Raw genomic sequence first — 14,972 nt, forward strand, 5'->3', positions numbered from 1 at the left:
TCCCTTATACTGTTTATTATATGTGGGTCTCCTTGCTGAGAACATAATCCTCAGGAGGGTTCTCCAGATTCCTGCCAGTGTATGTGGCAAGTGCTTGAGCACAGTCAGACATTCTATTTCGAGATTTCCATTTCTGGTAAGCTGACAATGTGTTCTTTCTGTATGTGCAATACCGGATCTTTTGGATATTATTTGTACATTGTATCACAGATTTTTATGGACTTTAAATGGACTTTCTAATTGGTTAGCACATTGGTCTCATTTGTATTCACTGGCTTGGTCATTGTTACTAGGTATTGGATTTCACCATTTACAGAGCAACAAAAAATGATACTTTGGTTTCCCTTGATGAGCACCCAACAATAGCTCAAACCATAGAAATACAGAAAGAAGCACCAGACCAAAATCAGATAAGTCAGTCCAAGATCATTTTAATTGTTGGTAAGAAAAAGTCATATAAAAACATCAAATGTGTTTCGAAGGCAACACCACTCCCCTTTCATTCGGGCTCAGCACAAGATAAAATTTGGATGGTAACCAGTGACTTTACAGATCTATACTAGAACCACCATTCGCGAAACATACATGGGTCGGGTGGACCTCGACTGAGGTAAGCATTAGTAGACTGTACGGGTAATTCCCCTATTGTCCTCAACCCATCAACCCTAAGACATTTTGCCATGTTTAGTTTTTAAGGCATGCTTAAACCATAACGGGAATATCAAAGAAATTGCATTGGAAAGACCAACCTAAAGAAAGTAAGAAAGTGGGGAAAGAAGAAGAAGCAATAAAGTAATAAAAAGTGTGAGAAAATATCAGATTGTAGAGTGGGTAAAATTACTGCAGGTCAAATTTAATTAGAGTGTATACTGCAAGTTACCGAACGGTACCAGCATGCTCAAAGTAGGCCCACCTACGTGACCTACAACAGTCCAGCTTGGGGGTCCCCTTCCAGGTACGCAATCCACTGGCTCCAAACCTTTTTAAAAAACTTGACTCTGTATTTGAGTATGGCCGAGAGGCATTCATTTGTATGCATATTATTACAACTTGCATTGTATTATTTCCATTTACATCAGTCCCAGTTCCCTATAAGGCTCAAAATGAAAAAAAGTAAAACTCTCTGGCATGTGGCGCTCCTTCATTCAACAGCAATGGATTGTTCCTCAGCTTCATGTGCAGCGCAGAGCTATAGGTGTCTTGATGATATCAGAACCGTCTGTGGGCAGGCTATTCGTGCTGATCTGTCGATCGACTTCAGTACAAACAGCCTTTTGGGATTTTCTTGTGCGATCACTGCTATGGCTGCCAGCAGTAATCATTGTATTCTAACAGCCCAGAGGAGCCTTCATAAAGCGGACAATCAGGGAAGAAAAACTGTTTTTCAAGTCCCCTAGACATAAACAATCATGTAAACCCTTGCAGTGTGGGCACAACCCCACTGCAAGGGAACATTTTTCCTTTTCTTGGAGTTCAGCTTTAAGTAGTAGTAGTAGACAGTTGTTCCATGTTAGTCATCAAATAATACAGAAAGTTTGAAGTTTCATACCCTTTATTGGCTAACTTGAGTTATTAAAGATGCAAGCTTTCAGGATAACTCATTCAATGATTTCTGTAATATCTCTAATATCATTCTTAAAGATCAGGAAGGTGTCCTCCTTCAATTAAGTGGATATAAATACAAACTATAAAATTCACAGAATATTTTTCACAATTGTATATAAGTACAATCTGCAGATGTAACTATTGCCTCTACATAGGAAGGTAAACTAGTGTACATGATTGCACAGCAAAACGCTACATTACACAGCAACATAAAGCAAAAATATGGTAGAACCATACACTTAAAGGATAAGTCCAGGCAAAACCTAACTAATGCTAAACCTGCTCTGTGCCACATTCTAAACCTAATCTTTCTAACCCTGTAGAGCAAAAATCACTGTACTCACCTAATCTGCAGCCGATCCAGTCCCACACTGAGCTGTCAGCGGAGGCTTCAGCGTGAGGGGGTGCAGGAGAGGCCCTCGACAAGGGAAGCCCCATAGTAAATCTATGGGTGACGTCACTTTTCATTGATTTCACAGCTGTTGTCGGTCCTCCCCTGCACACACCTTCCGTCATTGGAGACCAGACCGGATCGTGTGCAGAAAAGGTAAGTACAAGGATTATTGCTTTACAGGTTTAGATACATTAGGTTTAGAATGTGGCACAGAGCAGGTTTAGCGTTAGTTAGGTTTTCTCTGGACTTATCCCTAAGGCTGGGCTCACACTGCCACACAGAAGGGCTCACAGCAGGGGTCCAGTGCGTCCCTGTTCACCGTTTCAGGTCTGATTTCAAGTCGTATTTTCGTCTGAATTCGGACCTGAAACAGACCAGAAGACGCACAGGACTCCTGTGCAATTCGCACCGGAGCCGCTCCGGAGATATGTGAACCAGCTTCAGACATGTGATTCAAAAACGGGGAAGCCTGCATCCAATTCGCAAAAGTGTGGACCCAGCCTTAAAGTGTTACTAAACCCACAACAGTAAAATCAGTCTTTATATGCAGTAAAGCATGCTTGTTATACTACTTGTGGAACCCAAGGCATTAATCCTGTGCAATGTGTAAAAGGGCTGTTTGATCTGTTTTCTCTCTTCCTCCCCTTCTTCCCCAGTCACCTAACCATCTCCTGATAGAACAGAGCCTTGCAGGCACTCTGCACATGCTCATTTTGATGTGTATTGCTAGAGAGGTTTTTTTTTTTTTGGGAGAGTGCATGTGATCAGCACAGGGCCAATCAGCACTGTCCAGACAGAAAGTCAAGGGGCCTTGCAGCCACACAGGACAATCTAACTCAAGTTAGCCAATATAGGGTATTACATAAATTTGAAACTTTTCGATAATTTCTTTTTTTTAAACTCTCTTCCTATTGCCTCTATATTTCAGAGTGTCACCCTGTCACAAGCAAGTGTTAGCTCTCACAACCAAACACATATAAGCATAAATTATAAAGTGAGTTCTAATAATATCATCAAATGCGTTACTCTACTAAGTGCTTGTGGGATGTTAACATGCAAGGCTAGTTAACTGTGCCCTTCAAAATAGCTCTGGGCGGCTGCAATGTGAATAATTTAAATGGTGCTGCCAGCAATTTTCATCTGATCTGAAGCTTAGTGCCACACCTTGCCACAATTCATATCCCCACACAGATTTGTACTGAAGGGTCATGTTAGAAGACAAGAGTCTCCTGACCCAGAACTTATATGCGACCTATCACACCCTTTGGGAAATATTCGATTTCGGCTAACCACTCATTTCATGGCAGTCCCTTATGGGCAAAAGAAGCATGATGAGCAGTGTTCTTTATGTAAAGAATTGCCTTTCTGCATTCAGTACTTCAGTTAACAGAAGATTATTTATGGACTTCAAAACTATATTGGCTTTTAACGCAATGGTTATACAGCATATATCTGAAAGACTTGATATCTTTACAAATATAACTTTGAAGTGGAGTTCCACCCATTTTAGTCACTTTAGATGTATGTAATCCCCTTTAAAACGACTTTTACCAATGGAAAGTTTTTTTTTTTGCTAGTAAATACCTTATTTTGTGCTTTATTTATCCTCTTCTCACTTCAGGGTCCGGTCGGCGATTACGTCATTCGGCGATTCGCAGTGTGTGCTGGGATGTATCTCAGGGCATGAAATCTCGCATTATTACACAGGAGATGAGCTGTACTGCGAATTCTGCCCCGCCTCCGCCCCGCCTCCTCCTCGCCTCCTCTCAGTGAGCTGTATGTATGTAGTGTATTGAGGCTGTGCTCCGCCCCGCCTCCTCTCAGTGAGCTGTATGTATGTAGTGTATTGAGGCTGTGCTCCGTCCCGCCTCCTCTCAGTGAGCTGTATGTATGTAGTGTATTAAGGCTGTGCTCCGCCACGCCTCCTCTCAGTGAGCAAGGACTGAAATCATTATATCCTCACTGAGCTCACTGAGAGGAGGCGGGGCGGAGCACAGCCTCAATACACTACATACATACAGCTCACTGAGAGGAGGCGGGCAGAGCACGCAGTACAGCTCATCTCCTGTGTAATAATGCGAGATTTCATGCCATCCCAGCACACACAGCGAATCACCGAATGACGTAATCGCTGACTGGACCCGGAAGTGAGAAGAGGATAAATAAAGCACAAAATAAGGTATTTACTAGCAAAAAAAAAAAAAACTTTCCATTGGTAAAAGTCGTTTTAAAGGGGATTACATACATCTATGTAATCCGATTTATAAAAAATGGGTGGAACTCCACTTTAAATTACTTCCCACGCAATTTACTATGTGAAGATTCTCAACTCCTTTATTAAAGTAGCGCTAAAAGGAAAACCTTTTTTCTTCTTCATTTGGATAGCGTAAAGGAGGGTTATAACCCCTTTTTTGTCATCTGTGCCATGTTGAGGAGATTTCCCTTCATTTCCTATCACACAGCCAAAACAGGAAGTGAGAGGAAATTTCTGCAAAGTGAGGGAATCTCTGGTTTGTCACCAGTGTCACCAGAACTAGCGTCTCCATTGGAAGATTTCCCCTCTTATACTGTTCTGGGAACAACAATTTTCTAGGATAGGATTAGGATTCTCTTTTACTTTCAGTAATAAACATGACAATTGGGAGCTGCTGATCTTACTTTGTTTTTTTTGTTTTTTTTTAATTCTATTTATTCAGCTTTTGTATTAGAAGGTATAACACAAAGCCTATTGAGCTTTAGGCTTATACAGCTACATAAAAAAGAAACAATAAAAACACACAAAGTGCAAAAGGCGCCAAAAAAAAAAAAAGCAATTGTTGGCAACCAAATGTCCATCCAAAGTACCGCTTATAGGTAACTATATGTAGCCATGCTGAAATTATGGTGTCATAAGTACTATATTGCAGTCATGTTTGGTTGCTCCTTTAAGAACTATATGAAGAAGATGGGTTTCTCCCATGGAGCGGTGAATTGGATTATGGGGATTGTAGTCTGAAAGAAGGTGAAGACCATGCAATGAAGGATGGACTGGACCACACTCCCAGGGAGCATTGAGGGATTTGCAGAGGATCATGGGAGGAGGGATAAATTGGGGGTGGAGCCGGATGCGCGCTCTCTTGCTTTGAGGAACTCGTGGAGTGCGGGTGTGTGTGGAGAAGAGCCGGAAAGAGTCTGACCAGGAGAGAGGTCTAAAAAAGCGAGGCCCAGAGTGCGGAGTGCGCATCCGGAGAGAGGAGGACAGCGGGAGTCACGGACAGGTGACCGGTCTGGTGTAGGAGTCAGAAGGACAGTGAGCGGCGGGAAGAGAGGGAGAATAGCCTGAGACTGAAAGTGCTGAAGTTATTGTCTGTGACGCAGCACTAAAGAGAGAGAGAGTCTTGTGTGAGGAGATCACTGCTGGACACTGCCATTACAGTAAAGTGCCTGGTGATTCTCAGAGAACCACAAGTATGCCCATAATTGTACCCAGCATACATCTATCTCTAGGATCTGGATATAGTCTACCCCCCCCCATGGATTACAAATATCACTTAAACAAGTGATTAAGAGCTCCAACTGCCGGCGAAGAACCACATGGCCTTACTAGAGTAGTGACTATAATCGCTAATCTTAAAGGGGGCCCCCAGCTTTAGAGTGTTTATGCCAGTTAGTCAGACTGAATCTTTTAGATAGAAAGGGAGTAACAGTTCTTGGCTGAAGATATTACCTTCAGAAGCTGCTCAGGGTCCAGGGAGTGCAGAGAAGGTGCTACATATAGAATTAGAAAAGGTAGTGGGCAGACTTACTCCAATAAGTAGGCTAAACTCTAAGAACAGGGAAAGCATAAAAATAGTATGAGGTAAGTCATCCCGAAGCGTCACCTGTGGGGGCAATTGCGGAAGAATCAATCCAGATATACCATATTTTACTTTGTTTTGTTTTTGTTTTTTTTTACTTTTTTTTCTGTTTTTACAATTACCTTTATAGCTGTCACAAAGGGGGTCAACAACCCCCTTTGTGATGGAATACTTTAATGACAGGTTCTTCACAGGGATTTCAGAGGTCACCTAGACCCCATTTCACTTCTGTTTCATTCACCAGACGGGAGATCAGTGATCAGCGTGTAAATACAGGTACAGCTGCAAGCTGAATGAGAGAAATCTAATAGAAAAGAATTTGCTGCTGTCTGCCAGCAACACCCTCAACTGCTTTAATACCTGAACAAGGCTGCATTTGATAGGATGCAGTCACTGTTCAGCTGACAATTTTCATACCGACTCCTTAAATTTTTCAGTCAAAATTTGTGGTGTCAACTTTGCAGTTTCCGAAGACAGTGTAGACACTGCTGATAATTTTAAAGTGTACATTTTTTTTTTTTTTTTTTGGTAGAGGTGAGAGGGATTAGAATTTTATTGCTGTCTGTGCCCTCATTAGTGAGAATCACCCTCTCTATTTGTCATGTTTACAATTATCACTGGTTGTCCCCAGAAAAGTATAAGAGAGGGAATTTTTCAATGGGAACACTAGTTCTGGTGACCCTGTTGACAACCAGAAATTCCCTCACTTTGTTGGGATTTCCTCTCAATTCTTGTTTTGGCTGTGGACAGGAAGTGAAGAGAAATCTCTTCAGTGGGGCACAGATGGAAAAAAAAATCACCCGACAGGGATTATAACCCTCCTTTACGCTATCCAAAAGCATAAAAAAAATGTTTTGCTTTAAGTTCTAATTTAACCACTTGCCGACTGCCTAACGCCGATCTACGTCGGCAGTCAGCCCCTCACAGGCAAAGTGACGTAGGGCTACGTCACTAGCTTGTGAGGGTCTAGGGAGCAAGCGCGCGCCCCCGGAGGCGCGCTCCCGCTCCCGCGTGGTCACGGACCCCCCCTCGCGTGTGACCAGCGGACCCGATGTCCGCCGGTCACTCGGCGATCGGCGGGGGAGAGGGAGAAAGTCAGGCGGCTTGTGTAAACAAGCTGCCTGTCATTCTCCTCGCTGTAAAGACACTGATAAAAGGATCTAGTATGTAGATCCGTTGATCAGTGTCCTTACAGCTCAAGCCACAGCCAATCACAGTAGAAAGCACGCCCCTAGGGATACACACAGCCCCTCCCTTCCAAATAAAGTTAACCCCTTCACAACCAGTGTATTTTTACAGTAACAGTGCATATGTATAGCACTGATTACTGTAGAAATGTCACTGGTAACCCCAAAAGTGTCACAAATGTCAGTCAAGGGTCCGATCTGTCCGCCCCAATGTCGCAGTACCGCAAAAAAATCGCAGATCGCCGCCATTACGCGTTAAAAAAAAAACAACAAAAATGACAAAAATCTTTCCCTTTGTTAGTAAACGCGATAACTTTTGCGCAAACCAATCAAAATACGCTTTTTGCGATTTTTTTTACCAAACATATGTAGCTTAAAACAAATTGGCCGAAAATTTTAAAAAATTTTGATTTTTACTTTTTTTTTGGGGGGAATTTCATATAAAAAAATGTGAAAAATATTGTTATTTTTGCAAAATTGACGCTCTTTTTTTGTTTATAGCGCGTGATCAAAAAATCGCACAGGTGATCAAATACCACCAAAAGAAAGCTCTGTTTGTGGGAAAAAAAGGACGTCAAATTCGTTTAGGTACAGCGTCGCACGACCGCGCAATTGTCCGTTAAAGTCACGCAGTGCCGAATCGCAAAATACCCCCTGGTCAGGAAGGGGGTAAAATCTTCCGGGGCTTAAGTGGTTAATAAATGAGTTGGGAATCTTCACACTGTAGTTTGTTATATATACATCTACTGTATATATATATATCTATATATATAGATATATATATATATATATATATATATATATATATATATATATCTATATATATATATATATATATATAGATATATATATATACATACACACAAACCTGATTCCAAAAAAGTTGGGACACTGTACAAATTGTGAATAAAAACAGGGTGCAATGATGTGGAAGTTTCAAATTTCAATATTTTAAATATATACAACATATACAACATAGATGACATATCAAATGTTTAAACTGAGAAAATGTATCATTTTAAGGGAAAAATAAGTTGATTTTAAATTTCATGGCATCAACACATCTCAAAAAAGTTGGGACAAGGTCATGTTTACCACTGTGTTTACCACTGTGTGGCATCCCCTCTTCTTTTTGTAACAGCCTGCAAATGTCCGGGGACTGAGGAGACAAGTTGCTCAAGTTTAGGAATAGGAATGTTGTCCCATTCTTGTCTAATACAGGCTTCTAGTTGCTCAACTGTCTTAGGTCTTCTATGTTGCATCTTCCTCTTTATGATGCGCCAGATGTTTTCTTTGGGGGAAAGATCTGGACTGCAGGCTGGCTATTTCAGTACCCGGCTCCTTCATCTACGCAGCCATGATTTTGTAATTGATGCAGTATGTGGTCTGGCATTGTCATGTTGGAAAATGCAAGGTCTTCCCTGAAAGATACGAAGTCTGGATGGGAGCATATGTTGTTCTAGAACTTGGATATACCTTTCAGCATTGATGGTGCCTTTCTAGATGTGTAAGCTGCCCATGCCACACGCACTCATGCAACCCCATAACATCAGAGATGCAGGCTTCTGAACTGAGCGCTGATAACAACTTGGGTTGTCCTTGTCCTCTTTAGTCCGGATGACATGGCGTCCCAGTTTTCCAAAAAGAACTTCAAATTTTGACTCGTCTGACTACAGAACAGTTTTCCACTTTGCCAAAGTCTATTTTAGAGAAAATGCCTGCGCTTTTGGATCATGTTTAGATATGGTTTCTTTTTTTGGCCTATAGAGTTTTAGCCGGCAACGGCGAATGGCACGGTGGATTGTGTTCACCGACAATGTTTTCTGGAAGTATTCCTGAGCCCATGCTGTGATTTCCATTACAGTAGCATTCCTGTATGTGATGCAGTGCTGTCTAAGGGCCCGAATATCACAGGCATCCAGTATGGTTTCCGGCCTTGACCCTTACTCACAGAGATTGTTCCAGATTCTCTGAATCTTTGGATGATATCATGCACTGTAGATGATGATAACTTCAAATTCTTTGCAATTTTTCTCTGAAAAACTCCTTTTTGATATTGCTCCACTATTTTTCATCACAGCATTGGGGGAATTGGTGATCCTCTGCCCATCTTGACCTCTGAGAGACACTGCCACTCTGAGAGGTCCTTTTTATACCCAATCATGTTGCCAATTGACCTAATAAGTTGCAAATTGGTCCTTCAGCTGTTCCTTATATGTACATTTAACTTTTCCGGCCTCTTATTGCTACCTGTCCCAACTTTTTTGAAATGCGTAGCTCTCATGAACTCCAAAATGAGCCAATATTTGGCATGACATTTCAAAATGTCTCACTTTCAACATTTGATATGTTATCTATATTATATTGTGAATAAAATATAAGTTTATGAGATATGTAAATTAGTCCATTCCTTTTTTACTCACAATTTGTACAGTATCCCAACTTTTTTGGAATCGGGTTTGTATATATATATATATATATATATAGATATATATATATATATATATATATATATATATATATGTATATGCGGAGGGGAGACAAAAGTTTTAAAAACTTTACTTGCAGCTGCTGCTAAGATTTATGTTTTGGTCAGGAACTAATGAGTGATTCATTCATTCAGTAGTTCCCCTCTCTTCCACTTACTCCAGTGGAAGAAGAAGGGGCTAACTCACCGCTGATGTAAACACTACACTGTTTACCTCTGTGATTGATGTGATTGGTCTCTCTATGGCCAGTCACAGCAATCCCACGATACAGTACATAGTTACTCGGAACAGCTCTTTACACAGTGTTTGTAAACTGAATGTTCTTCAGACGACGACCCAAGCACTTTGCTGTTTTTAGATGTATGGCAATACAAAAGTGATCAAAGTCTATCACTTCTGTGTAGTTTGAGTTACTTATTTTATTTTTAAGATAAGAGTCACCAAAATGTATATTTTTCCTTTGTGTGAGCATAATGTTGAGTATTTGTTTTTGAACTTCTGTTTAGCTTGACAATCAAGAAAAAGTTGATGTTCCTCCAGTAACATCATCTCACTACTCCTGGATGTCAGAGTTTCCTCCAAAGACTCTCACAGACGCTGTTACAAATCTGGATATTTGTATATTTTTTTCATTAATGATTATTTTTCTGATTTGTTCTTCCTTTTACCAGGTTTGTGGCTTTACCTCTGAGCAAAAAAATGGGCATACGGGAAAAGTACAAACGGAAACCTTCAAACAAACCAGTTCTGGAAGACTTTTACTCAAAGAATGGAAAGCATCCAACGGAAGTAAGTTACACTGTGATATAAACAGATATTTGTTTTAATTTTCTACCACATCCTTAAAGACAATGAATTTAGATTGTTTGCAATGAGCAATATAATGCCAATACACTCTGGTGTTCGCAGGGAAAAAATCATGAGATAAAATAGGGTAATCCTTTAAAAAATCTGAAATAACATGTGCGTTGTTGCATAACCACCTGTGAAATATGAAAGCTGTATTGGAAAATTACAGATTGCTGTAGTGTGGAGTCTAGTATAGATAGTCTGGGGTTAGGGGGAGTCCAAATCAGTTTTTTTAATAAGGATAAAATGCTATACCCAATATTTCCGTAAGACCATATGGGAAGTTCAAGGGTAGTGTGGAGAAACACTAGGGGGTTGAATTACTAAAACTGGAGAGTGCTAAAGTTGGTGCAGCCCTGTATGGTAGCCAATCAGCTTCTAACTTCAGCTTGTTCAATTAGGCTCCTATCATATGGGCGGTGCGCCCGACGAAGTCAGTTCTGCTCAGCGGGGGATCGATCCGCAGGCGGATGACAGCTCCGTCTCCGCTCTGTGTACAGAGACGGAGCTGTCAGATCCCCGCTCTCCTCTATGGGGAGATTGGATAAGAACGGGGTGCCTGTCCGTTCTCATCCGATCCTATCCGATCTGATCCTCCAGACGGATGGAAAATAGGGTTTCCATCCATCCGGATTTCATAGACAGGATCGGATCGGATAGCAGCGGGTGTCAGCGGAGATGTCTCCGCTGACACCCGCTGCTCCATAGGGCTCCATGGAGCATCCGATCCAGTCCGCCTGAAAAACTGACAGGCGGATCGGAAAGCCCATGTGAAAGGGGCCTTAAGCTCTGACAATATAACCTGGAAGCTGATTGGTTTCTATGCAGAGCTGCACTAGATTTTTCAGTCTACAATTTTATTAAATCAACCCCTTAGGGTGCTATCCGTGGTGCAGTGTACTATTTCCCAAGGCTGGATATGTAACATCCACCAGATAATCTGCGTCAATATGAAATATGGACTGCCAGTCTCAGTGTCCATGTGTCCCATGTAAATTTCAGAATCTTTCTCCATTCAGTACAGAGTATCTGAATGAAATATCCTGATAAAAGCCTGAAGTAGTAGGGAAGCTTATGATGTACATTAGGACATTTTGATGGCATATTTTCTGCCAATCCATGATACGGAGGTGGAGTGCCAAATGGTTAAGAGGCTTGAGAGTTTAGGGGTGAGCAATATGCCTTACATAAGGAAAAACTGATATTGGTACCAAAAAATTATAGAGATGTGGGCCAATTGAAGTTGTATTTCTCCAAGATTTGATTGCATGATTGATGATATATAGTAATATTAGCCTCAAAATGGCTGCAAAAACTAACAGGGTGTGGAAGAGGTTTGGCAAAGTAACATAGGGGATGGAGATATTCAATAAGATATCAGCAAAAAGCACAACTTTGTAATGTGTGTTTGCAAACTCGAGGTCATGTATTGAAGGCTTAGATCCTAGCGGCAAGAGGCTCTAGGGTCAAAATGTGTCTTTCTGGAATGTCAGGGAGCTGAAATCATTGGAAGAATTCTTCCTATAGGAAGTGGGGCAGAAGAGGCATAGATTTGGGACAGCTGGTGGTTGAGTTTTTAGAATGGATTACTCATAAGCCTATTAAGGCTGGTTCTAAATGAGATAGGATGCTTTTTCTGTTTAAAACAGCGCAGGAATTTCACACAGATAGTAGTAGGTTTATTACTTTAGTCTAGGAAACCCCACTCCACTGAAAAGGGCAGCAGGAAAGTGGCAAGCTAGATAGAGGTGGGTTTTGCCCAATGAGTATGGAGCCCAGACAAATGGGCACAGCTGACAACCAGTCCACAAAAATGTTGTGTGTCAGTAAAGTTAAATAAAGGCACCAGTCCATTTAGTTCAACATATGTGTGTGTGTGGATTTATGTCACTACCATTTCCCATATCCCTGTATATTGTATTCAGTAAGATTCCCATCTATGATTCTTTGTAAATTATCAACACTTTCTGCTGGCACCACCAATTGTGGAAGGGAGTTCCAGATCCTCACTGCTCTAACAATAAAGAACCCCTTATGCAGTTTAAGGTTAAACTGCTTTTCGTCCAACTTCATTTAGTGTCCATATGTCATCTTAAGAGACCTAAGACTGAATAATTTACGCGCTATGCTAGAATCAACATTTAGATATTTGTAAATTGTGATTATTTCTCCTCTTAAGGGTCTCTTCTGCAGGAAGAATAAGTTTAATGTTTGTAGTCATTCCTTATAATGGAGGCCTCCAGCCCACCTGTTAGCTTTGTTGCCCTTCTCTGGACTCTCTCCAGTTCCAGCACATCCTTCCTGAGGACTGGTGACTAGAACAGGACGGCATACTCAAGATATGGCTGAACCACAGTTTTGTAAAATGGTAGAATTATAGTTTTATCTCTTTTTAATGGATGCTAATAGTCTGCTAGCCTTTATTGCTGCAGTTTGGTATTCCATGCTATTGCTGAGCCTGTGATATACTTGAACCCTCAGGTCTTTTTCCATCCTTGACTTCCCCCCAGTGAGTTACTTGCATTCATAGTCTTAGCCCCCAAGTGCATTCCTTTACATTTTTCAATATTAAACCTCATTTACGATGTAGTTGTCCACCACTCTATTTTACTGAGGTCTTCTTGTAAAGTTGCCGTATCCTGTTATGAAGTTATTACCCTGCTTAGCTTTGTATCATTAGCAAACACTGAGATTGAACTATTTATACCACATGTGTCAAACACAAGGCCCGTGGGCCGAATCTGGCTCTCCAGGCCATTTCATGTGGCCTTCGCACATCTCCTGCAGCTGGGGGAGAGCTCGAGCCCTCCTCTGGTCCTCCTCCAGACCCTGTACTTTCTGCTTTCCAGCAATGCCTCCAGCTTCTTCCCAGCAGCAGCACAAGGTAAGGGGGTGCACTGTGATGTAAGGGAGGGTGGGGGACTAAACTTCTGATGGTGGGGAGGCTCTTGATGTCTTATGTAGGTAGAGTATGCTCTGGACATCTAGTCTTAGAGATACAACTGGCCCTTTTGAGGGCAATCACATTGCTGATGCAGCCCACGATTAAATTTAGTTTGACACCCCTGTTACCAACCTCACTATCATTTACGAACAAGTTAGACAGAATTGCTCCCAGGGCAGAGCTTTGGGGTACCCAGCTTACAATTTCAGACCATTCAAAAGATATGCTATTTGTCATAACTCTCCGGATGCGCTTCTGTAAATAGTTTTCTATCAAGGTACATATACTATCAATGCCAACAGACCTCAATTTGTAAATTAAGCATTTATGGGGTACTATATAAAATTCTTTAGGGCAGATAGTGTTTTGTATTAATTAATGAATTATTATTATTAAATTAACACTGACCGATTTTTCTGTATATTGTGAGAACTAGTGGTAGGGCTTTAAGGATGCATTTCTTCTTTTTAAGGGCTTCTCTTGCCCAATTTTATTAAAAAAAAGTTAAACAAAAAAAAAAAAATCATTGAGTTGATCTTGCATGGGATTTTCAGAATTTCTTTATCTTGCAAAGAAATGCACATTCAGCTTCCTGGCTTACACGTGCAGCACTGCTGCTCTGGGTTTACACTTTAGGCCTTTGTCTGTATCCTCCAGACAGTCTTCACCCACAAGCTTTGTCCATACAGCTAGCAGCCCCTTGCTGCTCTGGCTCCCACCTGTCTCCCATGGAACCCTCCTTACTCCTGGACAGAGACTCCTCTGTCTGCTCGGGTGGATCCCAAAACCATAGTCAGATCTCTACTGAAAGCGCAGCACACCCCTGTCCAAATAGTGTGATGGTAGTTCTCAAAACTTGAACCCAGGATTGGAGATTTCCTCCTACCCAAGTGTTTAAGAAATCTCTAGACTTCAGATCCCAAACCAGGTTTTACTAACCACTACAGCCAAAACAGTTTCCCCTGAAGGACACAAGCACCCTGGAGTCCCTCAACCTGCCTGGATGAGAATGCTGGGTGAAGGAAAACCCTGCCTGTTTTTCACAGTGTGGCAGGGCACAGCACTGTCTCAATATGCATATTTGTGTTCTGCTCCAGAATTTACAATGTTTGCAGCACAACCCAGATTGGATGGTCGGATAATTGTTATTTTCTCATTTTCCAAAAATACTATGGCATTAGCATTTCATGAAAAATGTTTGTCTTTTAGGAAATCATTGATTCTCTCAAACATGTCAGTGTTATCTGTGTTCCAGTTTGAAGTCCTCCGTTTGTCAGCTGAATGTAACATGCACGTTCGGCAAGTTGAGCATTGGTTCCGATATAGGAGAAACCAAGACAGATCAAGCACAACCAAAAAATTTTGTGAAGCCAGGTGAGTGGACAGCATTAAAATGCCTTATCAGGGTACTTGGCCTACGGAATTCATATTGAGATATATTGGTGGTATGGCGCTTATAGATAATGCAGGGAAATATACAATAAAAATAACAATGATAAAAACAGGGGGTGGTGAGCATGGAATAAGTGGCCAGGACAATATTCAGCGTGTAATATTATGCTGTACTGATAATGAGCACAAGGTGGGGATTAAGAGTCCATTGTGCAAGTCTCTGGGGAGATAAAAAACTGGAATCCACTGAAGGATAAGCAGATACAGGGTGTATCC

The 14,972-nt window shown here is 41.4% G+C and overlaps 1 protein-coding gene across 2 annotated transcripts in view; it reads left to right on the forward strand.

Moving 5' to 3' along the window:
* LOC309553939 (ceramide synthase 4-like) overlaps positions 1-14,972 on the forward strand; it is a 205,248-nt gene that overhangs the window by 103,613 nt on the left and 86,663 nt on the right. For both annotated transcript variants that reach the window (XM_082255444.1, XM_082255443.1), the window contains exons 3-4: positions 10,183-10,300; positions 14,560-14,678. In XM_082255444.1, coding sequence (XP_082111570.1) covers positions 10,183-10,300; positions 14,560-14,678 — 237 coding nt within the window. The remainder of the gene's footprint in view (positions 1-10,182; positions 10,301-14,559; positions 14,679-14,972) is intronic.

The sequence above is a fragment of the Pelophylax lessonae genome, assembly GCF_965119305.1.
Source record: "Pelophylax lessonae genome assembly, chromosome: 1".
NCBI lineage: Eukaryota > Metazoa > Chordata > Amphibia > Anura > Ranidae > Pelophylax > Pelophylax lessonae.